General features: G+C 41.3%; 1 protein-coding gene and 1 long non-coding RNA gene across 13 annotated transcripts in view; both read left to right on the forward strand.

Moving 5' to 3' along the window:
• Positions 1-9465, forward strand: part of zeb2b (zinc finger E-box binding homeobox 2b) — a 461952-nt gene extending 452487 nt beyond the window's left edge. For 7 of the 9 annotated variants that reach the window (XM_067583059.1, XM_067583061.1, XM_067583062.1 and 4 more), the window contains 4 exons: positions 39-147; positions 929-2940; positions 5107-5287; positions 7234-9465. In XM_067583059.1, coding sequence (XP_067439160.1) covers positions 39-147; positions 929-2940; positions 5107-5287; positions 7234-7805 — 2874 coding nt within the window. In that variant the 3' untranslated portion in view covers positions 7806-9465. The remainder of the gene's footprint in view (positions 1-38; positions 148-928; positions 2941-5106; positions 5288-7233) is intronic. The other 2 variants (XM_067583065.1, XM_067583066.1) reach the window with 1 other exon arrangement.
• Positions 9466-15047: 5582 nt separating this feature from the next.
• LOC137176995 (uncharacterized) overlaps positions 15048-27208 on the forward strand; it is a 196219-nt gene continuing 184058 nt past the window's right edge. Inside the window, exons 1-4 of one of the 4 annotated variants that reach the window (XR_010925922.1) lie at positions 15048-15247; positions 17559-17632; positions 18005-18065; positions 18646-18794. This is a non-coding gene — a long non-coding RNA (uncharacterized lncRNA). Of the gene's footprint in view, positions 15248-17558; positions 17633-18004; positions 18066-18617; positions 18795-27208 lie in introns of all 4 variants that reach the window. The other 3 variants (XR_010925919.1, XR_010925921.1, XR_010925920.1) reach the window with 3 other exon arrangements.

Here is a 27208-nt window from a genome sequence, read left to right on the forward strand (position 1 = left end):
TCTCTCTCTTTCTCCCTCCCTCTCTCTCTCTCTCACAGCACCAACTGCTCAACCAAGCGGCCGGCAACCGCAAGTTCAAATGCACCGAGTGTGGCAAGGCCTTCAAATACAAGCACCATCTGAAGGAACACCTCCGGATTCATAGCGGTGAGTAACGAGAGGAACGCCGCCTCGCTCTTTGAATATTCATAACTATGATTTAAACACATCATGAATCGGCAGAAATTCCTTCAGGTTTATTTTGGACCCTCCCTGCAGTTAATGGACATTGAACTCTGCTGCGTTAACAATCAGTCCAACTGCCAAGTACAATATTTGCACAGAAACACGTACAGTACGAGTGTGAATGAATTTAATTTCATTTATTTGTTTATTTGTCAGGGAAAATACCTATTGATCAACAGAAAAACTGAGAGTTTTTCATCTTTTGGTCAAGGAAGATGCAATACTCACTTTACATTAAATTTAATACATATAAATCAGGTAAAGCAGGCATAAATTACATTTCTTTACAGTTTCCTTTGATTTACATCATTGTATCACTATAACTAAGACAAACTTCTTTCCCTGTGCCTTTAATTGCTTATTTTTCTCTACCAACCTTTTATTTCCTCTAGTAAATTTATCACTTCACTGTATCCCTGATATATTGTTTTACTGTATTGCATTTAACTTTATTTGATTTTATGTTCCTCTCTCTGTTTTTAAAAGTTGTTCTAATGCATTTCTTTGCTTTTATTGTAAGACATACTATACAAATAGACTTTTGCAAATAAGCCAATTAGATGTAGAGCTTACTCTGGCACATTTACATTACATTGCCCCCCCATAAATAAACAAATAAACAGTAAACAAGCTATTAATTTGATTATATTATTCATATAAACCTGTCATTCTTACGCTATATATATATTTTTTTTTGTTTCAGGTGAAAAACCGTATGAGTGCCCCAACTGCAAGAAGCGTTTCTCCCACTCGGGCTCCTACAGTTCCCACATAAGCAGCAAAAAGTGCATTGGCCTGATTGCCGTCAATGGTAGGATGCGCAGCAACATGAAGACGGGCTCCTCCCCCACCTCAGCCTCCTCTTCACCAACCAACACTGCCATCACCCAGCTGCGCCAGAAGCTGGAGAACGGCAAGCCGCTCGGCCTCCCCGAACACAACAACCACCTGAACATCAAGACGGAGCCACTCGACTTCAACGACTACAAGCTGATGATGGCGTCGCATGGATTCGGAGCTCCTGGACCGTTCATGAATGGAGTAGGAGGGAACAGCCCACTAGGGATTCACCACAACTCGACAGCCCAGAGCCCCTTACAGCACCTTGGGATGGCTGGACTTGAGCAGCAGCTGCTGGGCTACCCGGGGCCGCTGGTGAACAACCTGAGCGAGGTGCAGAAGGTCCTCCAGATCGTGGACAACACTGTGTGCAGGCAGAAAATGGACTGCAAGCCAGAGGAGCTTTCCAAGCTCAAGGCCTACATGAAGGAGCTGGGGTCCCAGGTTGAAGAGCAGAAGCAGGGGCTGGCATCTGCAGGTGGGCATCAGGTCGGTCTTCCACTTGTCAATCACAATGGCGCCACCAAAAGCATCATCGACTACACGCTAGAAAAAGTGAACGAAGCCAAAGCCTGCCTCCAGAGCTTGACGACAGACTCAAAGAGACAGATTAGCAATATCAAACGAGAGAAATCCAACCACATGCTTGAAGGAGGTGTGGATGAGAAGGTGCAGGAAAACAACATGTTTACACCTTATGCTTGCCAATATTGCAAAGAAACCTTCCCCGGGCCCATACCCTTGCATCAGCATGAACGCTACCTGTGTAAAATGAACGAGGAGATCAAAGCCGTGCTGCAGCCCAGTGAGAATCTGATGCCCAACAAACCAGGGATATTCATGGAGAAGAACACCCACTTATCCTCCTCCATGTTGTCTGAGAAGGGACTCACTGGGCCCCTCAACCCTTACAGGGACCACATGTCTGTGCTGAAGGCGTATTTCGCCATGAACATGGAGCCCAACTCGGAGGAGCTGCTCAAGATCTCCACAGCGGTCGGCCTTCCTCAGGAATTTGTCAGGGAGTGGTTCGAGCAGCGAAAGATGTACCACTACGGCAGCACCAGAACTCCGCCGCTAGAGCACAGGAACAACATGGATATGGTTGTCGGAACAAATAACCACCACACTCCACCAAAAGACTCTATGGCAGCTAGGTCACCTGTGTCTCTTCTCAAACCTACTGACCGCATCACGTCCCCCTCCATAGCGGAGCTCCATAACAACGTTAACAACTGTGACAACTCACTCAGACATTTGAAAAACCACCAGTTTAGCGGCAACGCCAAAGCCACGGGTGAAAAGTTGGACCACTCCCGCAGCAACACCCCTTCCCCGTTAAATCTGTCCTCCACATCTTCCAAAAACTCTCACAGCAGCTCCTACACTCCAAACAGCTTGACTTCAGAAGACCTGCAGGCTGAGCCGCTGGACCTCTCTCTGCCGAGACTCATGAAGGAACCCAAGCATGCACTGACTGTCAAAAGCAGACCTAAAGTCAACAGTATTACCATTGACCATAACAGCATCCCCTCTCCCCGCGAGCACTTCGAAGAGCCTTTGAACTTAGCCTATCTCAAGAAGGAGTTCTCAGGCTCTATCAACAACGGAAACCTTGAAAAAAGCACTAGCCCCATCTTCGGCATTAACCCATTTGCTGCCAAACCCCTGTATACGTCACTTCCACCTCAGAGCGCTTTCCCGCCTGCCACATTCATGCCCCCGATGCAGGCCAGCATACCAGGTCTTAGGCCATATCCGGGCATGGATCAAATGGGCTTCCTACCACACATGGCCTACACTTACGCAGCAGGGGCAGCTACCTTTGCCGAGATGCAGCAGAGGAGAAAGTACCAGCGGAAACCAGGTTTCCAGGTAAATAAGCCACCTGTGGTTTTGTAAAAGCCCCAGGCTCAGTCAGAGTCTCTAAAATGATCTGAACTAATTTCTGTACTAATTAAAAACGACTTCAGAGTCAGGAGAGAGAAGAACGCTCACCTGAGGTAGACTGAACTGGCAAAGGTGATGGAGATAAACAGCCGTGATACGAGTGAGGCATCGTTAGTGGTGTCAGGGAGGGAAAGGGGGCATTTTACAGGTTCATCTGTTTACAGTGTAACATTAGTAATGATAATTAAACCGATTAAGCCCATTTTACTCAACAGCTTTAGGGTTTTTTTGTGAAAAAACAATTGAAACAGTAGCAATTTTCATAATTTATCACTAATTCATCTAGAAAAAATGCAACACATTTGCTTGGTCCAGCTTCTTCTTTTTTTCATAAACTAAACAATTGATTATTCAAAAAACATTTATTAATAATTAACAGTTAAACTGATGCTTGACTTCAAAAAACACATATTGCAGCACAATATTATATTTGTGTTTTTGAGTTTTTACAGCTGTCAGTTGTAAAACCTTCACTCTTTTTTTTTCTATCCCTTCTAACAGAGTTTCAATTGCAGATTGTAATTTCTGGATTTTAGTGGGGAGATTTATTATAATTGTCTATAAACTGCTTTTCCACCCTGAACCTGAACCCTGATGGTTTGGATTTTTTTTTACGTTCAAAAAAAAAGTCAAAGTTACAAACACAGTGGTACAAAATATCAGACATCAGGTTCAAATAACAGCATCGATTTTGGCCCTGAAAACGTATCTGAGTAAAGCCCTAATTGTTACCACTCTCCACTGTAAATTTTTCCTGCTGCTGTGTGTGGAACACATTAATGCTTCTGACTTCAGTCCTCTTCCAGCGCTGGCCTGAACTCAGATATTTTGTTATTAAATATGGGTGAAAGGCCTTTGTAAAAATGACAAAGGTGAGCCCCGGAGCTGTGCACTTCTCTGAAATTTCCCACCGCAACTCTGCTGCATTTTAAAGAGAGCCAAATCCAAAATGAGCTTCTACATGTGGATTAATAATGCACAGTCTCCATGTTCATTACCACTGAATGCTGAAGGCTGTTTAACATAGAGGGAACCATTTTGATGAAAAAAAAAAAAGTATTAATAATGTTTCCTATTCTAAGTTATTAAATTAGATTTTAAAAATACAGCTACAGGCGTTTAGTTCAAATTGATTGCAGAGTGATAGTGGTCCCTTCTTAAAACACAGTGCAGTGCTGTCCTCACATTATCACACATACATTCATTAAAAGGAAGCTTTGGTGGCTCAATATTGGCCATTAAGGTGCACCTTCTGATTTTGATCATTATATGAGTTTGCCATTCCTCTAATGTTGTAATATTGTCCCTCCATCAATTCATGTTTAAGACTAATCTTCATCATAAAAGAGAATTTTAAAGGGATGAGCAGAATTAACACTCCTGTACGAAATTAGACCACACTGAATACACCATTATTGCTGAGTTTCATAATGGAGGAGCATGTCAGTTATAGATTGGTGATATTACTCCACAGCTGGAGGTTTTATAAGAAATCAACGCTGGTATATGCTGGTCATCAAAAATGCATGAGAACATGTAGCATAGTGTGATTGTTTGGTAGGTACTGTTCAGTTTACAGCTTTATTTAGCAACATAAAGAGCCATATAGGGTCTTTTTTCAGCATTCAGTAGCTTTTATTATGATTATATCATTGCAGTATAATGACATTTATTCCAGAAACATTTTAAAAATTGTGAATATTAAACTTCTGGAGACAGTTTTTATGTTTTTGGGGTTCATTCAAATTAGCATTTTACATGTTTAGCAGTTAGCATATCTTCTTGTTCAAGTTAGCTACAATTATCTTAAGTTATGTCAAGGAATTACAACGCTTTTCAGAAGCTTTAGGGACAAAATTATGTAAGAAATTTGCAACTTTAATGAAAATACTTCTGGAATGACATCAACAACAAACATTAGCTTCTGTTTCAAGCTAGCTGTAGCCATGTTAGCAACTGCTGCTGATGCTAACTGCAGCTTTCCTCACATTGATCAATATCTTTAAACCCCTCCTAGTTATGACGCCCAAAATTCATTAGTATTTCTTGTTTTCTCTCCTTTTTTTTTGTTTCTTGTTTTTTTTTTTAAAGGGGGACCTGCTCGACGGTACACCAGATTACATGTCAGGGCTGGACGACATGACAGACCCCGACTCCTGTCTGTCGCGGAAGAAGATTAAGAAGACCGAAAGTGGTATGTACGCGTGTGACTTGTGCGACAAAACATTCCAGAAGAGCAGTTCCCTTCTAAGACACAAATATGAACACACAGGTATATACTGTTCTAGACCCTTATTTTAAACCCCATGCTTTTTTATGTTTTAAATGTTTGTGTTGCCAACTCCTATCAGTATGAATATATATATATATTTTTTTTTACCCCCTTTTTTCTCCTTCTTTCCTTCTCTGTTTAACCCTTAAGTTTGTATATTATGTAAACCAACACCTAACTTGCTTCTTCATTGACAGGGTTGAGATGCCACCGATTGAGTAGATTCCAAATAAGAAAGTTTGACTTTGTGAACATGTGATGTGTTTTTAAAGTTTTGTGTGGATCTTTTCTAAAAATATTAAAAGATTTTAGATTTTTGTAACTGTATCAGCTCTTTTAGAAAAAAGTATAATCTGTAATTAATGCAGGTAGGCATGAAGAGGGAGACTTCAGCTATCTTTTCAAGTGATTGTACTCTTTATTTTCCAATCATATCCTGCTGTATTAACCATTTTGCTATCTAAAAAGACACACATCAATTCACCTAGACATATAAAGCCAGCAAAAGGCTTCTAATGCCTTTATCGGCCCCATTATTGGCGATAGATCACATCAGTGGCGTAACGCTCAGAAGCTTCAGAGCACTGATAACAAGTCTTTCATTATAGTTATTATACAGAGATCCTCTTTCACTAGGTTGCATCATTTATTTTATCCACTATCTGTAGCAGAGCGCTCAGTGCTTTATGCAGCCTTCATGTTATCTGGTCGGACATAAAAGGGAGGGAGGGCGCACCGTCAGAACTGTGCGCTGAACTCTTTTAAAACAGGGGTGCGTTATCTACCCGAACGAACGCCGCCACCGCCGCCGCAGCAGCATCTCGCTCTGGATGCGACGCTTTCATGTCCGTGTCGCTATGTGTTGTTTTTAACAATATTATGTGTTCAGAAAAAGGGGGGAGGGGGGACGGGGGATGGGGAGTGAAGTGTCGGTCGAAAAATGGCCAGATGTTGGACAGAAGTGCACTTTGAAAAGCCATGTTGGCGGGTGGACTTGTGACAGAGGGGAGTCATGTGATTTGTGTGAGGCAGGCAGCCATATTTCCACACGTGCTGAGCAGGAGTGAATGAGAGAAAAAAAGAAGACGTTTTTTTTTAGGCTAAAAGTTATTAGTAGTAGTTTAAAGTAGGTAACGTCAGATCCTAGAGGAAATCCTGAGTGAAGATGTATATGTTAGTAAGCAGTAAGTGTTTTGGAATAAACTCTAAGTGTAACAGCAGCCGTGTGGCCACATTACAAGCTGGAGGACATTTATTTAGCCAGACAGTTTATGGCCCCGTGTCATAAAACTATCTCACCCTGCCCTTGTGGTCAGCTTGGGTTTCTCGTTTCTGCCTTGGCACACAAAGCGGTCCCATCACATTTGGTAGACGTAGGAGCCCCAGCCCAAAACTTAATGGAGGGCCAGGCGTCACCATGAACTTGAATTGTGTTCGGAGATAAGCAGGGTAACCCCTCGGAGCTTCCCCCCCCCCGCCTCCCCGTCCACCTCCCCCACCCCACCCCCCCCCCCCTTTCCCTCCAGCCCTTCTCAGATTTGTTTACTCCTTTGTCGCGCCTTCTGTGTTTGTTTGCTTTGCAGTAGTTTATTTATGTTGCATTCATCAGTGTGGCACGCAGGCCTAAAATAAATAGTTGTAGTTGAGTTTCTCCATGCTTTAACCACGGGAGGGAATTTCCATAATGTAGGCCCATGAATGCGAGTGCACTTTCTCATTGTGCTCTCAGTTTGAATAAACAAATAGCCCTAAGTCGTAAGTCAAAGTTGGATTTAATGCTCCGTGATTTAATTTTTGCTCCATACCATCCAATTCATCAGAGTTTTTCCTCAGCGTTTTTTGCTTTTCTTCTGACTTGTGTGATTTGTTGTAGCAGCAGGACGAGCGAGGCCAACCGACTCACGTCTCTCGTTCTGTGTTTTTTTTTTTTTTTTGTGTCTCCGCAGGCAAGAGGCCGCACCAGTGCCAGATCTGCAAGAAAGCCTTCAAACACAAACACCATCTCATCGAGCACTCCAGACTGCACTCGGGGGAGAAGCCTTACCAGTGCGACAAGTGCGGGAAGAGATTCTCCCACTCGGGCTCCTACTCGCAGCACATGAACCACCGCTACTCCTACTGTAAGCGGGAGGCCGAGGAGCGGGAGGCGGCTGAGAGGGAGGCCCGTGAGAAGGGCCACCTGGAGCCTACGGAGCTGCTGATGAGCCGGGCATACTTGCAGGGCATGACTCCTCAGGGTTACCCGGAGCTGGCCGAGCGCGAGGCCATCCTGAGGCACGACGCCGTGAACGGAGGGATCAGAGAGGGACGGAAGGAAGTGGACGGAACGTACGCGAAGATCGGACGTAGGGAGGATGAGTTCGAGGAGGAGGAGGAGGAGAGCAAGAGCATGGACACGGACCCGGACACGTTGAGGGACGAGGAGGAGAACGGAGAGCACTCGATGGACGATAGCTCGCTGGACGGCAAAACGGAAACCAAATCGGATCACGAGGACACGATGGAGGATGGCATGTAATCGGCGACGACAGTTTCAAAAGCTTCCCATCTTAAAAAAAAAAAAAAAAAGTTTTAAGTTTCTCTCTTTCGGTTCAGTATTCTTACCTGCTCGGTTTAAAACACCGTGTTTTAAGCTGTACGTGCACGTGCCTGAAGCTTCCGGGAAGCTTTCTTTGACAGACTCCTCGGGGGGCGGTGATGTAGGGAGGGGGGGGGGAAGTAAAAGATGTCTGCCGAACAAGACATGGACTGAAAAATCAATCCGGAGGAGGCGTTGAGAGAAAAAGGGGGCATGGGTTTGTGAAATAAGCTGCATTATGCAAACCGAACAATGAATAAATGAATACATTTCAAAAAATGTACAGTACTAAGGCCTAAAAATATGTGTGGTGCTAACCTCCTCAAATAAACCCCCTGTGTTCCATAGTATTTATAGCACAACTAGTGACTTGTACAAATTGCACTCCGCTTCTATAATCATGAACAAAAATAATAAAAAGTATTGCCTATGTATATATTTATACAGTGTTGGAAAAAGAGCAGTAGTGTCTACACTACAGTCCTTCGATATTACCTTTGTTATCACCTACCTACCTACGGTGTCGTCTTTAGTTTTTTGCCATGTTGCCCGGCCACAAACATCTCCAGCCACACTGTTTTAGGCCTCTTGAATCAACTTCAAATGAAGGAATTTAAACAAAAAAGACTGTATGAAGGAGCTGAGAGGTTGTTTTTTTTTTTTTTTTTTTTTTTTAAGAGGATGAAGTTTTAAAGAGACCTTCATTTTAAGGGAAAAATACAGTTTATGGACAGATGGTATTTGGGGGGATGGTGGGGGGGGGGAGGGGGGGGGAGAAAAATGAAGGACGAAGCCTTTGTAAGGTGTTTTTGATAAGAAAAAAGAAGCCTTATATGCAAACCTTTTAACCTGTGTGTTTTCTGCAAGTGCCACCCTCGTATTGTGTAAAAGGAAGGTTACTTTTTTTCCACCAGCCTCAGTATTATGAAATGGTTTACCGTTGTTCTTTGAAGCACCCGTGTCAGTATTAAGACTATAGGCAGCAGTTCCTTAGTTTACATTATGTTGTGCAATGTTTTCTCAGTTTCTTTTCTTTTAACTTTGTCAGTATTACACCAAACCATTTTTTTTTTTTTTTTTTTGAAGACAACAAAAATTGCATTCATTTTATTTGTAGGTTGAAAAAAAAAAAACATTATTTATGTGGCCCATTTTATATTTCCTAATTTTATTTATTTCATACTGTTGTGTACAGTACTATAGTTCTTCAATATATAGATATATTTTAGTAAAAAGGAACATGGTGTCGATCATAGGGGCAAATTTTACGTAAAGAGAGCATTTATTGTGTTTTGAAACATTGTGAAATGCGAAGTTTAATCTTATTTTATTTTATTTCCTTTTATTTTCCAGTTACTGGAAAATTCCAAATTTGGGAACTTTTATACAATTGTGAAAACACTGTATTTTCGACTGAAAAAATTCCACTTTCTTTGTTTCTTTTTTTAAGCTAAAAAAATGAAGAGGGACTGTTAAATACTATGTATGATATCATGACTGAAGAAGAATCTTTCCTGAAATGTCTTTGTAAAAGTATTATTGAATTCTTAATTTGTAATTTCTCTTGAAAATGACCCTGCTCGAATAAAAGTAGCCAAATTACAGAGTACCAAACCCTCAGTGCTTCATGTTTATTCACAAGAGAACAAACCGTGAGGTTTCGCTTGGCAGCGTCGGGCTCAAGTCACTTTTTAAAAAAAAAACAAACTGGAAAATCTTTCTCCTCTCATATCCGGTCTATAAAGAAAAAAAAAACAACACTGTGGATGATTCCTCTGCTGCTCATTATTATGTTAATTTCGGGTTTCAATTCACATTTTCAAATCGATCAGAATGAATTGACCTCAGCCCCCCGCTGCTCATTATGTCTCATTTAGATGATAAAGTAAAGCCCTAACACGTCTTCCACATCTTTTCACTATTTGTCCTGCACTTTTTAACCAGTCGGTGAATAACAAGAGTATTTAGAATAAGACGGGTGATGTTTTATATTTTACTTTTTATCAACAAGACCCCATGAAAAACCAGCAATTAATTGATTACACTAACAAGTGCTGCACTGTAGTTGATTTTAATCTGATTCTCACACAGAGTACATCATCCTGCTGCTGGGTAAAAACCACTAAATGTGTATTAATCCGCCACTGGAAATAGTCCCCTCCTGTTTGAGTAACATTTTCTAGAAACTACAGAGCCCAGATGTTTTAGGAAATTACTGTTTGTTACTGTTTTCATGCCTTGCAATGTAGAATAACACCAGCCTGATCCTTAATACAGTCATTAAGACAAAAATATATGTGTATTTTTTAAGTTAACAGCATCCAACTTAAATTATGACAACATATGATATTCTATTAGAACCTTTTAGGAAAGCACCTTCAGTTCTATATGTGTATTACAGTGGGAATTCACAGGACATTTATTGGAGACAATTTGAATAATTGCTTTCATTTATTGTCATTTATGAAGCAAAAATGTCCAAAAAAATGGTTTCTTTACTTTGTTTTATATCATTTTAAATTGTTCCAACAAAACAAGCTACTGGACAACTTCATCATAGTGCAGTTTTTTACAGTTTTACCTCATTTTTAAGAGTAAACACAAACAAAAAAGCAGTATCAGTGCTTTTCTCACTAAACTACACAGAATCTATTCATTTCTCCAGCCGTGGACGACTCTTCTCTTTTCCCAAATCTCCATTTATTTTTAAAAAAAACTTTCCTCCTGACAGGTGGACTCCAGCAGCGGAGTCCTCTCCACTGAAGGAGACTCTCCGACTCCATTAGCCACTCACACTGCGTTATGCAGATTAAAAGCAACATCAAAAGGCCGAGATGAAAGCACCAAAGGTTGAGCGATGCCAAACATCAGAACGCGCTTTGCATATTCCGATTTTCCTATCGATCGGCGTGCCATCGGATCATTCGCAGACCATCTCGCAGATAAAAGAGGGGGTCTTAAATGATTAGCTGATGAATTTGATAATGTGCTGTGAACCGCCCGGACAATTACACATGCGGAAAAAAAAAAAAAAAAAATGAGCATGCGTATCAAGACGGGCAAGGAGGAGAGGGAAACCTCTGGAGTATATCGCCATCATTAAGAGAGAAAATTTCAACCTTCCTCTACTTTTACATTTTTTACATCTATTAAGACTCGAGCTTGAATTCACCGCTCTCTTGACTTCACAAGCAACTAATACGAATGTCAAAGGTCAAGAGAGATGTGATGAAATATTCCTGCAACCCTGAAGAGAGAGAGAGAGAGAGAGAGAGAGAGAGAACTGCTGAATTAGGAAACAGAGGAAAGCATTACTTTTATTAGATCATGTAGATGAAGGTGTGAAAGAAAAGAAGATGAACTTAATCTTTCTTAAAAATCATGCAAATTTGATGAAAAACTACAGCTACAGGATAAAAACAACACCTCCTATGTCATCTGTTTTGTTTATACTCCTGTTGTCTCTATGAATTCCAGTTCTCACTCTTTCAATATTGGCTGATGCTGATGTTGATCCAATCTAGTTTTACATTTACTGATCAATACTGTCTCAGACTATTAGCCCGGGCTCAGTGGAGGACGGCTTTTAATTGCAATCAGGCTGAATGATGATGCCTTGAATCGATTTTTCTGTGTGTACTTAATAATTTTATTTATTTATTTGTTTTTTACATAAATATGTTTTGACTCTTGTAGAGTTTTCAAGTGCATCCATCACAGAGGAGGATGAGGAGGAGGAGGAGGGGGAGAAAAAAACCCCACTTTCTTCATAAACATTGCATCAGAAAATAGGAGAAAACAGATTCTTCTGTCAGTTTTTGATCTGTTTAATCTTCGTTTTATTGTCCTTTTGACACAAACTCCACCCATGTGGTAAACCCTGCAGTTGAAACCAAACGCACTGAATGATCTGCAACAGTTGAACTCATGTTCGGTCACTTTCCAGGCATGTAGACATTTCAGAAAAACAATTTTTTTTTCCCTTTTTGATAGATTCATATGAGTCGTTAGTTTGGAGTAATTTGGATGTTTAAACACATCAAAGATTTAACCAGAATGATCTTCCCACAAAGTAAATATTAATTTTATAACATTTTGCATTGTTCAAACAGATTTTTAATATGTTTAAACCTGATTAGACTGTTTTCCTTTGCTAAAACGTTCAAAATGCAGACCCGTTTTGTGTCTGTTCTCAGGCGTCAGTGCGGCGATTTTGATCTCCTCTGATGTAAAACAGTGTTGGGAAGACGGCCGGCTCATAGAACATTTAGAAGGGAGGAAAAACAACAACACGAGAGAGAGTGTGTAGTAGTAATTCATACGAGTGTCATGCAGCCATATGCCCGGGCCAGATTGGTGGTGTATTTTGGACAGCTGAGCTCTGATGATTCACTGCTGGGCCTTGTATAGACCAAAGCTAAGTGTACATTTTGCCTCAGGCTACTCTGCTGCCTCCACAGATACACTTAGTAGTAAAATCGTTTGCATTGAAAAAACACTCCTCTGTCTTGTTTTATTCAGCTTCTTCTTCAATCTCACTCCTTTACCAGGTACTTTGATTTATCTCTGGACCATAAAGGTCATTTGTCATATGAGGGTTCTGAGGCTGTCAAGTCAACTTTATTTAAACACCACTTCATAAATACAAAAAGCAGCATGTAAATGTGCTTTAAGAAACAGGAGGGGTTGGTAATATGGAAAAAGAGAGGCAGAGCCATGGAACATCAGCAGCAGAATGAAGACGTAAGGGGAAAAAAAAAAAAAGATCTTGCTTTAATGCACAAAATAAGAGAGATAGAGCATGACAGAACACGTCGGAGGCCAGTGAATGAAAATGGGTCTGAGGTTTGGTTGCGACTGAGGATTGTGAAGTGTTTTTTTTTTTTTTTTTTTCCATGTCGAAGCTGCGCTGGAGAACAGATCAGTCCCTGAAATGACTCAGTGGTAGAGTTGATGAAGACGAGAGGAAGCTGCTCATAAGAGGGAGGAGATTTGATAGAGACAAACCTGATCAATCAAAGGCAGGTGTAGCCTCCAGGTATACAGGTTAACATCCTTTTTGCTTGCTTATGCATGCTTACAATCCAAATAAATAACCTCAAACTCACAACAACATTACATTTTCCTTCTCTGGTGTCTTTGTTTTCCATCACGGATCGGCCGAATCATCACGTTAAAGAGTTTGACGTCCTAACAGTTACTTTTTTCGACGTTTTCCAAGAGGTTTCTGGTAGTAAAACATCCACAGGAACTAAAATAAAAACATATAAATACATAAATAAATGAAAACCGCCATAACCGCCGACCAGTGTGCCAATTCCGTCCTATACCAAAGCTTTTTTCCTGGAGCTTTCGACCACATTTCATGGTTTTCCCTCAGCAGATGGTGTTTTGCTCAGTTGTCATGGCAACATATAAGACCACCTGTAAAGTTCCGTACTTGGATCACGTGAGCTATCTTCAACGCAGCGAAGGAAATCCTCATCAGCTGAGGAAGACTGTGAGATGCAGTCGAAAGCTTCAGAAAAAAGCCAGTAAGATGACCTTGAGTTAAGATGTTTTTTTTGTCTCCAAGGTCAAGAACTTTCACCTGTTTTCATCTCTTTGTGATCTCTATAATTAACCCTCTTTGTTCTATTGTTGTTTGTTGAGTGATTAATGTTTTAGTTTATTAGTTTTCAGTGTTATTGGCCTGTTTCAGTGAGTTGTTTTTTTTCTGACCCACTTTCTTTTTTATTCTGTTAATGTCCTGCTGAGTTTACAGAGGACTCCATCGAGCTTTTTCTGTGTTTTCTGCACTTGGGTCTGATTTGACAACATTACTATCACAAAACAAACCGCCGTTTGAAATCTAGGCCAGTATTAGCCAATATTTCTGTACTGCGGATGCTGTTATTGAGCAGCTTTTAACGTCTCTGAGTTCAGGTCGAAACATCCGGTGACCCCATTTAAACCTGCTTTTTAAACCCAATAATCATTTAATGTACAGTGTCTATAATTTTTTAGAGTGGCTTCCTGGTTTGTTTGTACAGTGCACATAAACTCACTTTATTAGGGACACCTGTTCAATCTAATGCGATCCAGCACAACAGCTCTGCCATAAATTCTACTTTTATGAAGCTTATAGATTTTCAGTTTTTGTTGACATTGTCAGAAAGGTGATAATTCTACTTTATGTTTATTACTGAGGTTGTAGTGTATGGTGGTGGTGGACTGGAGTGCATTATAAGTGTTGCTAATATTTGCCTTCTTCCTGTATGTTTATGCTACTCCGTTGATTGACAGGTGGTGGTGGTAATATGCAAAGACGTGTAGCAATCCGCCTAAAAAGGTAGTGAAGAAGAAGAGGACCGCTAGTAAATGGTTGGTGCCATGGATGTATTATAAGAGCTGGATAGGGCGCCGCCGCTCAGCCTTGCAGCCAATTTTTCCCAGTGGTCACTTGCGGTATTGCAGCGAAAAATCCCCCTGCGGCCCAAAAAGGATTTTCCCCATAGACCACTATTGTAAAACACTGTATAACTGTTGACAGGACCCCTTGAACTGCAAACAACGTCAAACGTCAATTATGACTTTTTCTATTATAAACTTTTAAGGGGCTATATTCAGTGGTCCGCACAACGCGGAAGCAAACCCGGAAGCTAGAAACTTTTTTTGGCGTATGCGCCAGGCGAGCAATTCCTACAGAACTGAATGGGCACCATTTTTAGTCTGGTATCAAGCTCTTATGATACATCCATGGTTGGTGCCAGATTGGAGCAGCCGGAGGGACGATTTGTGAAACTCTTGCGAGATTTGTACGCTAATCTTAACCTCAACCTTGAAGGGAAACTTAAGTATTTTTCAACCAGGATCCTATTATCTCATCTTTTCGTGTCTAAGTGACTAATGGGGACAAGAATTTTTGAAATTGGTCCAGTATTTAGCAACAGCGCTTAAGCTAGCAGCTGCGACCCATCAACATACGTCCACTAAAAGTGTTTGTTTTTTCCACTGACAGGCTCATATTGTAGTTATAAGAGTCTGAAAACATTCTAGAAAGGACCATACAGAGAAATAAGACGTTTTTCTTTGCCTTTTGCTTGATCTGGTCTGTTTATTACTGTGTCTAACCAAGTCTCACTCATAGAGAAGTCTCGTTCTGAAGTCTCGCGAGAATGAGAGTTGTTGACAGGTGAGAGTTGCTTTTACACGAAAGATTTTCACTCATGACTGAATATTTAGCTGATTTTGACAATAACTTAAATCTCGCGAGATTTCAAAGCGAGACTTTCTGCACTATGGTTGATACGTTGAACTTGTTAGCAAACAGCTGTTTATTTACTGTTTACGGAGCAACGTTATCATTCATTTGGAGTCGTGTTTCTGTCCACCTGGTGAATGTAAGTCCAATATTCACTCTGTTTTTACTCTCTACCAACTCTGGAGGGAAATATCTGTCTCTTTAGCTGCTAAATACTCCACTATGTTCACCAGCTAGCCTACAGCTAACAGCTAAATTCTCTTAAACTGAATGTCCAGTATATAATTTGTCTGGTTCTTTTTGTCTTACACTGTGTAAATGAAATGAATGTCACCAGCAACAAGAAACATTCACAATTTATTAGAGCCACTTTTTATTTGGGGGGAAAATATAGTAGAGCAGTTCAGCTAGCATCTTATGAGGAATTTGACACTATTTCTGTAAAAAAGTGGCCAAACCACCAACATTAACCAGCATTGATACTTTGACATTAAATGTTCCAGGAGCTGTTCACACACACTACACAGCCACTGTAATAATAATATCCCATGCACTTTAGAGTGTCAGTCAAATATATGCAGTATAATAATAATAATAATGAGTGTGCAGTCTTTAAATGTTAGCTTGTTTGAGAGGAAATGCTGAATGATCTCAGTGAATTTCAATGATCCACAATGAGAAAGCAGGTTAATAGGTTGAACACGGGCCACTTTCCAACTGAAGATAATAAAAAAAAAAAGGATCCCATGATAGGTTTCCCCAACATAAGTTACGAGAGGTGAACGCTTCTTGCTGAGCACACAATTCAACTTGCGTAAATGGATGGATAATAAAAAACAAATGAGTATGGTAAAATTGATAAAGCTTTTACTACAGGTCATCACTCCTGAAACCCAAACACCAAACTACTAGTCATATAAATCCAGCTACAAGTTATGAGGATGGCGTTGATCTGTGAGGATCATATCAGGGGTCATAAAGGTCAATATTGGACCCAAATATTGCTAGTGTGAACATTTTTTTTTATCTGTCGAAGCCATGGAAGGATGAGCTTGGATGAGGCAAAAAGTAGAGGAGACTCTCACACTTTTGACCTCATTAAATTATTTACATATCCCCATATGCCACCCGGACTATTCGCAGGGCACATGAAGGACGGGAGGGGGGGTGGGAGGGGGGGGTGCGCCTGGGCAAAGACGAGAGAGGGAGAGTAGGGGTGCTCCTCAGACCTGGCACTCGGCGAGAGAAAGTTCAATGACATGCAGGGAGGAAAAGCGCAAGTGACCAGCAGGGATTAGCCAATCAGAGCGTCAGAAGAGCAGCCAGCTGTTCATTCTGGCTGGAGCGAAAAGAGCCCCGGAGCAGGTGGTGCAGCCCGGTGCCAGCGGTGCTACAGAGGAGGGAAAAAAAAAAAAAAAAAAGGAGAGGAAGAAGAAGAAGAAGATGACGATAAAAGAAACTCATCCTCGCCTAATGCAGGGACGTTACTGCATTACTTTTGGACTCCGTGCCCCCGTTTTTTCCTCTGCCTGGTTCTTATTGCTTTGCCTAAGCATTATTATGCATAAATATTCCAGGGACACAAGAATATCTCTAAAATAAGCTTGAAAGAAGTAGCTCAGTCTTTATTTATGTGCCATTATTCGAAACAGATCCAAAATGCTTCACAGAGCGTAAGCGGGGAAAAAGCAATTAACAGAAGGCAGGAAAGGTAAAAACGAGGCACAAATTACACAAAGAAGGTCAGAAATAAAATAAAAAGGTCATTACATAAAAGCTGAGATGAGTTTTAAAGCACAGTTTCATCCTCAAATACTCCAATATTCCAGTTTCCTTTCCATTTCCTGTATTTCCCAGAATGCATCCTGCACTGAACCTCATCACATGAACCCTAACCCACAAAAAGAAAATCAACTTCTTACATATGTATCTGCATATTTCTGGCAGACTGGCATGTGAACCGGAGGTGACAGTGTGAGTCTGAGGGTACAGAGCGCCATCGCTGCCTCCTCCAGTGAATACACCAGCTGCAGAGCGTCACAAAGACAACAATACTCTCACCATCCCGTCGGAGGGGGTTCGGTGCACCGTGGTGATGCTGGACAGCTCTGCAAAGAAGACCCCCCGCTTGGAATTTTATTAATTTGCATTTATCGTTTTTATGCTGTCGCTTCCCACCGAAAAAACAGCACATTTGGCACAAGTTGGAGTCATGGTATGGCATAATAGTATAGCTTTGAGAGATTTGTGAAGGGAAGGGAAGGGAACAGGTATAAGTAGAAGATAAATAATGAATATTTAAAGATGTTTGGTCAAGTTTGATTCATATTTTGGGTGAACACCTCTGCTGAAGCTTGGTTAAGTCACCTCTATCGTTGAGCCCCCTGCTGGTTGACACTTTGTCGCAACTGATCATCTAAATAAAGTTTTTTTCAATGATTCCTGTCCAGTTCATCAGCATGGTTACCGGAGGGGGGGGACGTCCATCCTCGTCGGTGAAACAAGTGAAAACAACTCGTCTGCTGTGAGTATAAAGAGCAGAAAGTCAGAAGATGTTTGCTTCGTCCAGGAGGTCACGTTGTGTTCAAATGTTTGTGTTGAATCTCTCATGACTCATGACGTGTCTCATTCTCCCACTCCTCCTCCTCCTGTTTTTAGGATGTAGTTAAGATAAAGTAATGAAATGATGTTCGCCCCGCGGTGAAACTCTGCCAGGTTTACTTTGGTTGCAGAGAAACTACCGTAGGTCTGTTGTGAGGGTGAAGGTTGAGAAGTTGTGTCATCATGGGAGTAGATATGTTGAAAGCTGGAAAAAATGTGTTTTTGTCAGAGCAGAATTCCTTCTCCAACAGCTGGACTATAAGTGTTTTTCTTCGTTTTTTTGTTGTTTTGAAAGTGCGAAGATGTTTCTGAGTGGTATGACGATGACACTTTGATTACTCTAAAGCTTGATGAAGGTCAGTTTGTTTCTGTTTGATCAACTTTCTTTCTCTGGTTGTTTGTGTTCATCAGTACTGAAGATACAAAGTCCAGACACAGAGCAAGAAGAGTCCCACACACACACACACACACACACACACACACACACACACACACACAAAACACACAGTAGGTGACAAAAATCTATGTCAATATGCAAACATCTGAAAAGAAGTATGAGCAAACAACAAAATTGATTGATTCCAAAACTACTCTCCTTCCTCTTCCATAAGGCCTTCTTCAGTGATGCCTTCATCTGATGTAAAATTGTGTTTTTTGCACTTTTCTGTACTTGTTGGACCGCTGAGATGACTTCATCCTACTTTAAATGCTGCCATATTAGACATCAGGTCATCTAGTTTCATGCATAGTTTTGTTTTGTTGTAATGTTGTCTATAAAAGAAGAAGAGTGGTTGTGAGAAATGAGCCTTTTAACAGGTTTCTGCATCTTGCAATCTGCTAAAATCAGCTTTCAGGAAGCTTTCTTGATAACGTCACAGTTAACTTTGTTGTCATTTCTGTTCTTTTAGTCTGACTGTCGTCCTCCTTTACCCACAGACGAGCCCACAACCAACACTACGCTGCAAGCTGGTCACGTGACGACAGTGATTTCCCTTCAACGCTCAAAGGAAATGATCTCTGTCAGTCTGTCCGTCGTTCATCCAGCCTCCCCTTCCCCCCCCTCCCCTCTTCTCTCCCTCTGAGGGGTAAGTGATTATGTGTTTTGCCAATGCGTTTGTGGAAATCTTTTGATATGCACAAACACAGATTCTAATGCGCCGGCAACAGCGGCTTTTTTGGCTGACGGCTGATTAGGATGCCGGCTCATGGCTGAGTCCGCGGGGCCCCAGCTGGGCGCAGGGAACATCGCTCATTACACATTTTCTAGAGGAGGGGAGGCTAATTCACACCGCTGCGCAGCATGCCGGTGTAGGTGTAATCATATCATTCTAAATCACCGGTCAGTTACGCGCCGGTGAAGCCTCGGCTCGTGCCAGAGGGCCGGCTGGATCCTGATTAAAGCCCGGCCAAAGACAAAGTGACACGTCCTTAACCTCATCAGAGGAGACGTTAAGCAAACCATCACTTACCCGTCAAGGTGCGAGGTTCACCCCGCTGAGACCCTCACAGCCCCTGAATGAATTTTCAACCTCTTCCTCTCCTTTTTTTTTTTCTCTGTAAATTAGAGCTTTCTTCTCGGGGAGCAACATGCATTTTTTATGAGGGCATCATGGCCGATGGTGGATGGCTGCCTGGGCGTTCCCATCACTAATACGCAACTGTCCTCTTGATTTAATTAGACGATGGCCCCCACTATTTCTGACAAGGAAATATCTGCTCTAATTAAGCGGTATTCTTCACCAGAGAATGAACAGACAGTGCAATTCAACGCAGGGTTAATGTGGTCATAAAAAATCCATGATTTCTTGCCCTTTGCCCTCCCTTTTTTTTGACATTTTCTCCCCTAAATTCTCAAGAACTTCAAATGTGTCCTTTCTCTCTGTGTATTTTTGTCTTCTGAACAGGCCAATTACTTTTTTTTTTTTTTTTTTTTTTTTGGTTGGTTTATGATTATTCATGCTAGAGAGACTCCCAGCCGTTAATGGACTTAGCACTGTTTTGTACTCTCTCACTGGAAATAGATAATTACTCCATTGAGGAGGCGAACCTTCGCAGTCCAACCTTCCTGTTGAAAAGGAATGAATGTAGCGTTACATGTATGTAATTTCTTAAAGGAAGCATTCCCTCTGTAGCCTGCAGGGATTAGGCCTAATGACAGAAGTTAATTATATTAAGAGTAATTTTCAAAAACAGTTCATGAACTGCAAATTATACTTAAAATTGCTCCTTAATGCTCTTAACTGTAATTAAATTGCCTAATATCTTAAGAAAATGAACATGTGGGACAGGAGTAATGGGTTAAGGGAACTTTTAAGAGTTCAGTGGTTAATGGTCCATGGAAGAAATCAGTAATGTGATATTCAGATGGTGTGGTTTTTTTTTTTTCAAGAATTCAGACAGAGGGGCAGTGGTTTTTAGTTGGCCTGCGTTTTAATTTGAAAGTCACACAGGTGAATAGAGAGAAGTCCGTCAAATGAGGTGTTTTTTTTCTGTTAAAAGATGCAAATTCCTTCCGGTTTTCATGAAGAGGAGGGTGAGTCACATCCTTTACTCTCATAAAAGCACAAAACCAAACACTTTGACTCTCAAAATAAGAAGCTATAACAGTACGTAGCAGTATAAAATATGCTGTAAATGAAATAAAACGCAATCTATGCCACTCAAAAAGTATAATTTGTAAGTCATAAACATAACTTCAGTGTTTTATAGAGACCAACTACAGATTAGCTTGTTGTAAAAGATGATATTGTGTTTGTCACTGTCTTATTTTGAAGGGGAAAACAAAACTGGACACTAGTTTTTGTCATTTTATTTATTTCATGTATCAGTTTTAAAGGTTTATGGAAGTTCAGGCACATGTAGGAAATCAAACATTGAAGAGGTTCATGTTTTTGTCACAGGATATAAAATGTTCACCTGTGTTTAGTATTTTTCCTGCTAATGCTGCTTAAAAGTCCAGATTGGATCAACTCTGTGATGTTTTCAACCTGCGTTAACAGGTTTTTTGGGGCACTGATCCCCTTTTAGAGTCGATTTTGGTGAATGTAAGTCCTGTATTCACTCTTTTTCATGCATGTTTTCGGTTCCCACTATCTCTTCAGATAAATATCTGACTCTATAGCAGCTTCACCGTGTTCACCAGCTAGTGGCTTACTCTGTCTGTCAGCCGTCTGGAGCTGAGAAGGTGGAAACAGCCGCCTGCCGCATCGTAGATGTCAGGAGAACGTCAGGCAACCTCTTTTACATACGAGTAGTTAATATAGAAATATTGATTATAACCGCTACATCTGACTTTTAGGGAGCACCTCATGTCTGCTACTCTCTTCCCCCTGAAGATATGACGTCTGTCGTCGGACCCACTTGCAGTTTTATTCTGTGACAGCAATCACCCGTAACGACACACACGCTCGCTGCTTGTAAATTCACAAATGCATGAGGAGATGAGTCTCGCTGTCTGTGTTGCAAAGACCTGAGTTTGTACCACTCCCCCACCTCCCCTCCTCCCCCCCAACGTCTTCCACGACTACAACTCCTCTCCTCTGAGGAATTAGTTTTTATAATTTTTTCTTTCCTTTCTCCTCTTCAAGCCGGTGAAACCTTGACGCGTAAAGTGAAAAGTGCTTGAGCTGTTGCACGCTTTAATCCCCCCAAACGTGCTTTTTTTTTTTTTTTATATTTCAGCATTTTTGAGCTTTACACGAGGGAGGGAAAACCGGGAGAATTATATGCATTTGTCTGCCCGTAATTAGGTGTATTTCTTCCCTGAGTTTTTATTTAATGATTGGCTTTTACAGCGGAGGGCCAGTACTTTTGAAGTGTAATGATTCTCCACTCAGGCGACTTAAAAGGTGGAAGGGGAAGAAGGGGGGAAAACTACCGTCATTCTGCGGCTTTGAACAACCCTTAATCTGTACAAAATTTAGGTTTTGCTTTGCTTTTTTTTTTTTTTTCGAGATCAAAGACTCACGAGAAAGTATTATTCAATCATAACTGGTATGTTAAACCAGCAAAATGCCATTGTTAAAGTACTTACAGGAGGGTTTTTCACCTCCAGAAAGAAGGGTTTGGAGGCTTTCCGAGTCATGCCATTTGTGCAACTGTGCATATTAAATCTACTTGGAATTTCATGTCGCTGGGACTGTATGTTCTGTGTGGCTGAAGTATGTGTGTGTGTGTGTGTGTGTGTATATATGAGGGGGGTCTCTCTCTCTCTCTCTCTCTCTCTCTCACACACTCTCATGCAAACTACGCATGCACAAAAACACACACACACACACTTCGCGGTATCTTCCATCTCTCCGCCGTGAAGCCAGACCCCCCTCGGCTTTTCTCACTTGTAATCATGTCCAAATTTGCACAGGAAGGCAGGGGGAAGGGGAGAGCCATGTGAACTTGTGTGGGTGTTTTCTAGTTTTTTTTTTTTTTTTTTTAGTGTGTGTTTTTTTTTTTTCCTTACAAAACCCGCTTCTGATTACCGCCGATCTCCGACGCCCGAGATCACTTTCTGAAGCCTTTCAAACGCAAAAAGCTTGAAAACATTTTCTCTCTTTCTCTCTCTGTCCTTTTTTTTTTTTTCAACTAAAAGTGAAGATTGGCTCGAGGAAGGAGATATCTGCCAAGTAACAAGTACATAAAATATAAATGTAAAGAATGCAGAGAGAGAGAAGCTTTCGCCTCAAAGGTAATTGGTAAACAACAAGTTGAACAACTTGGTCGGGGTCACAGTAACGCTGCAGAAATACTTGAATGAATCCAGTAGCGGCGGCTGTTTATATTCTCTGCTGTTCTTACCGCTCACATTCAAAACCTGAAGGTGTATAAATTCTCTGCAGCAACGCTAGCCAATCATGCAACATTTAAGAAATGTTATGCCCTTGATGGGACAGTTACGGCAGATTAATTATCAGTTTTTGTGGGAAAAATGCAAAAAAAAGCAAAGTTTAAAGCTTTTTTTGCCAATTTGCTGCACTTTAACCCTTCAATATCTCTTGTATCTTCATCTTGAAGCCTTCATCTTATCTCTGTGGACCAATTACATTGTTATGTTCTAAGATAAATGATCTTTTATGTATCTTTGCATGCTTAAAACTACCTTAAACCGTGAAAACCTACAGAAATTTTGCACCAAAATTCAGTTTTTTATCCGCCGCCGTCGCTTTTCCTGCATGCTTTTGTGACATCCGAACATAAACAGCCTCTAATTCTTATTCAAATATTAAATTTGCCTGTGACATCATCATTAGATTGTAAAAAAAAAAAAACCTGTGCTCTCGTTAGGGTCGACATGTACTTGGCTTCCTCCTGCACGTCTCCATTCAGTCCTCCTGTGCTCCCAGGCAGCTCGGAGGAGTTTGTGGCACTCTGTAAGTGTGTGTGTGTCAGTGTCTTAGCGTGTGTGTGTGTGTGTGTGTGTGTGTGTTCGAGCCCACCTTGGCAGTGGCACTAGCTATCAGCAGGGCCCAGCCGGCGTGCTAGCAGTGAGAGCGTAGTGTTTGTAACAAAGCCGGTCTGACTGTAACGCTTCACATTTGTCCCCTGGGCGAAGCGAGGTGGAACCTTCCAGGAAAGAGGCTCTAAATGGATCCACGGAGAGGGCGGCGGCGAGGGGTGGCGAGGGGTGGCGAGGGGTGGCGGCGGTGGCGGCGATGGCGGGCGAAGCTGCGCAGCCCGCTGCCATGTGTGCTGAGGGAAGTCTGCACGCCATTCGGACCTCGCTCACGACACGCAGCCAGGACGTCTGGCCAACGCGTCACATGAGACGTGACAATGAGATGGAGGAAGACTTCACTTCACTTGGAGCAGCTCGTTTCCTCTTTTTCTTTCTTTGTTGTTCCCAAATCACTCCATCCTAGAGGATAGGTTCATTCTTAGTAGCATAAACATAAAATAAATAATATTTAGTGTGTGTGGTAGCTTTCTACAAACATGTAGCATTGTTTCTAATCATCATATGTGTCCTTTTTCTTCCTTTTTTGTTTCTTTTATCCTTAAAAATCCCACAAAACACAAGACAGTAATCGCCACTGATGCCCGTGCAAGCAACAACACATGCAAACACATTCTCTCCCCAGAAGTTTGTCTGTCAGCGACTGTCCTGAAAAGTTTCCTTTATTAAAATGATCTGTTTCTCATAAACACCCCCGCCGCCCCTCATTTGCGTGATCTCACCGAGCATCAATCTGCTGTCGGTGACGATGTCGGTGAAAGTGGCCGCTGCCACTGATCATGCATGAAGGCTTTAATTAGCCGCGTGGCTCAGATTGTAGGGTGTCAGGGTCTATCGGCTGAGGCAGAGAAGGATGACGGTGGTGATGATGATGATGATGGTGGCGGTGGTAGCGGTGGTCGGACTGGGTGAAGTGGGTCAGGTCCGAAAGTGAGTGGACATGCGAGTGACACCGGCGTGTGATGTGACCCGTTAGCGGTGGGGTGGATGGACTCGGGGGCAGCTCTAGTCCTGTCTGTCTCAGCCGATGCAGGACGCTGGTAGCCACGGGGCAAACAAATCAGAGGAAGTCAGAGTGACGCTGGCTGAGAAGTTTACTGCTCTGCACTTTACTGCACTTCATGTCGACTCGCAGAAACCGCAGAGCTGCAGCTTTGGAGTCGTTGCATTTATACAGAAGTTTCTCTTTAATTTATCTGATTGGGTCTTTTTTTCTTTTCGTTCTTCGCTTGTTAGTCAGCAGATGTTGATGTAGAACTTCTTTTTTCTAGTATCTGCTTATTGTGAAGCTTCTTTTCACCTACCTTTACGTCCGCAGCAACAAAAACACATCATAAAACATAAAAAACACACATCTGTATCACCTCAGGATCAGTTTATGTCTAAATCCAACCAAATTGTGTGTCAGATTTAACACAAAAACTACAGAGCTGGAAGTCTTTGACCGTGATATTAGCTGGTGTCTTCTTGTCTCTGCCTAAACAGGGCATGTGTAGCCATGGGGCAGCGAGCATATCAGAGGTGATCAGCATGATGCAGGCTGAGAGGACACACGCACACTCACGGCTCTCTCTCTCCTCTCTCTCCTCTCTCCACACTTTGTATTTGTTGCAGAGTCGAGAGTCAAATTCAGTTAAAATTCCTCTGCTGAACAACACGGCAACGAGGAGAAACAATTTCACAAGATACGGAGAGGAGACGCAAAAAACACTCCATAAATTTTGTTTAGTCTTTATCTTGTTCTGTTTCGTTATGTGTGTGTGTGTGATAAATATGTATATGTGTGTGTGGGTGATAACATCCATACAGTATGTGACTGTATGATACTTGTGGAGGAGCAACACAAACAGGGTCAAATCATGAAATTTGCCTTTTTTGAAGAAGAAGAAGAAGAAGAAATGACGATTATTTAACATGTTGAAACTCTCAATACTTACTCAATAAAGAAAATCCTGCTAAATCCACAAACCAGGAAAAAAAAAAAGTATATAAAACCATGTTGAGGAAGAAAATCCTCATCAATCTGTCACACACAACAGTAAATCACTGAGTTATATAGCAGTTATTTCATAATGAATCAACATAATTTATTCTTTAGGTAAATACCGTCCATCAACCTGCTTTGCTGTCTTCTATTTCTGTCACTAACTTCCAAGATTTCCCATGAATACGTCTTGTCCTCACTCAAACTTGTGAAATAAACCCCCTTTTTATACGGGAGACATTTTGATTGATGACTAATAACATTAATAATGGCAGCAGTCCATTTAGGTTTACCAGTTCCAGGTATCCGCATGCTTGTTTTGGTGGCATGACTTAATGGGGCAATGAAATATCAATGTGCCTTTCCTGTCTTTTATGGTCAATTTCCTCTAGTTGGGAGTAGAATTCGGACGGTGACGTCAACGTGAATCAAGCCGCTCGTCCGCCTCAACAAGAAAAAAAAAACGCATACAAACAGAAATTCAAATAAGGAAACAGCTGCAGTCGTCCACCGCAATTCAAAGTAGGAAACAGCTGCAGTCTTCTAGCACTTTTTACCATCACATTAACGCCAAATCATGACAAATGTGTAATTGTTACCTTGAAGGATAACTCAGAGTTTATTACAACGCAGTCCAGGGAGGCACAACGAGTCAGGAAAAGGTAACAGTCCTCCACATTGGCAGTTCAAACATAAATTAACGTTTGCACCAAATCTTAAACAATCAGTCAGGTTTTAAACAAACAGTTAGATGATTCAGACTTATCTGGAAGAGAAAATGAAGGCAAACAGTAGTATTATCACCCAAAAACATCCTCCTGTGACAGTTTACAACTTGTGTGATTGTGTGATGGCTCCAGTTTCTCGCCTTGTAGGAATTAGCTGTCGCAATGTCACCCAGCGTTCCCAGTTCTCACCAATTACTTTAGGGAGTACAATGATTATCTTGAATGGGCAAAACTATGAAAGAAAGTTGTAATAAACCAGAATTATCCTTTAAGATTTATTTTATCCTTTTGATTTAAAGACCTAAAGCGTATCTTTTCACTCCCCCACCAACCCAAGTGTGTCTTCGACTTGTTAAGCACGTGCAGCTGAAGCGATTGAGTCGTCAGAAACAATGTCGAACACACAACGCACAACAGACTCCCAGGAACAACCGCTAAGCTCCAACCGAACCCCGACAATAACAACTTGAAAAGCTGTTTTTTTTTTGTTGCTAATTTGTGAACGTCTTCTTCTGCTGCTGCGTCTCTGAAGGCCAAACCCAAAAGAGTTTAGGATTCCAGTCAGAGTTGAGAGATGATTAGATTGCTTCACCCAATTCTTCTATCATCTGTCTCCCACTGCCTTTAATATGCAAATTGTAGGTATGCAAAGCTCTGATGCTTTTATTTAAAAGACATGTCCTCAGGCGATAGCAGTAGGCTTCTAGGGAGAGCTCTGTTTTAGCATGAAATAAATAGTTGTTAAAGGGATCACACAAGTTCGTATCTTGGAAGATGAAAAGCTAATTGACATGAATAATTTATTTGTATTGCAGTATCTTAAAGATATCAAATAGTGGTGGATAAATAAAACTTGAGTTCAAACATAATATCGAGCGTCGACGGGGCCCTTCCGAATATTCAGAGGGAATTACATCTTTCAGATTAGTCGTCATCCTTTAAACTCATAATGGCATTTGTCCTAAGGTCACTCCACTGCAATTATCAAATATTACCAGAATACTCAGAGGTATTAAGAATAATGATCTGAATATGAATTATTATGTTGCTCCTGCGGTTCAGGATGGTAAAGTCAGTTTTTTTTTTTTTTTTTTTTTTTTTTTTTTGGGGAAGGTTGTGAGCAGAAATGAGAGAGATGAGACTCAAACTTGTGATGTCATCAGGTATAAAGTCAATATAGGTAGAGACCACGCTTTACTTTTTGTATAAAATTGGATTATTATTATTAGAAAGCTTGTATTTTTAGGTGACGCCCTGAATCAGAAAGGTCAAGGTCACACTTTTCCCTTCCTTTTACACTTATTGATGTAATTTAATTTGTCCAACAAACAGTCCAAAACC

The sequence above is a fragment of the Thunnus thynnus genome, chromosome 24, assembly GCF_963924715.1.
Source record: "Thunnus thynnus chromosome 24, fThuThy2.1, whole genome shotgun sequence".
In the NCBI taxonomy this organism is placed as follows: Eukaryota; Metazoa; Chordata; class Actinopteri; order Scombriformes; family Scombridae; genus Thunnus; species Thunnus thynnus.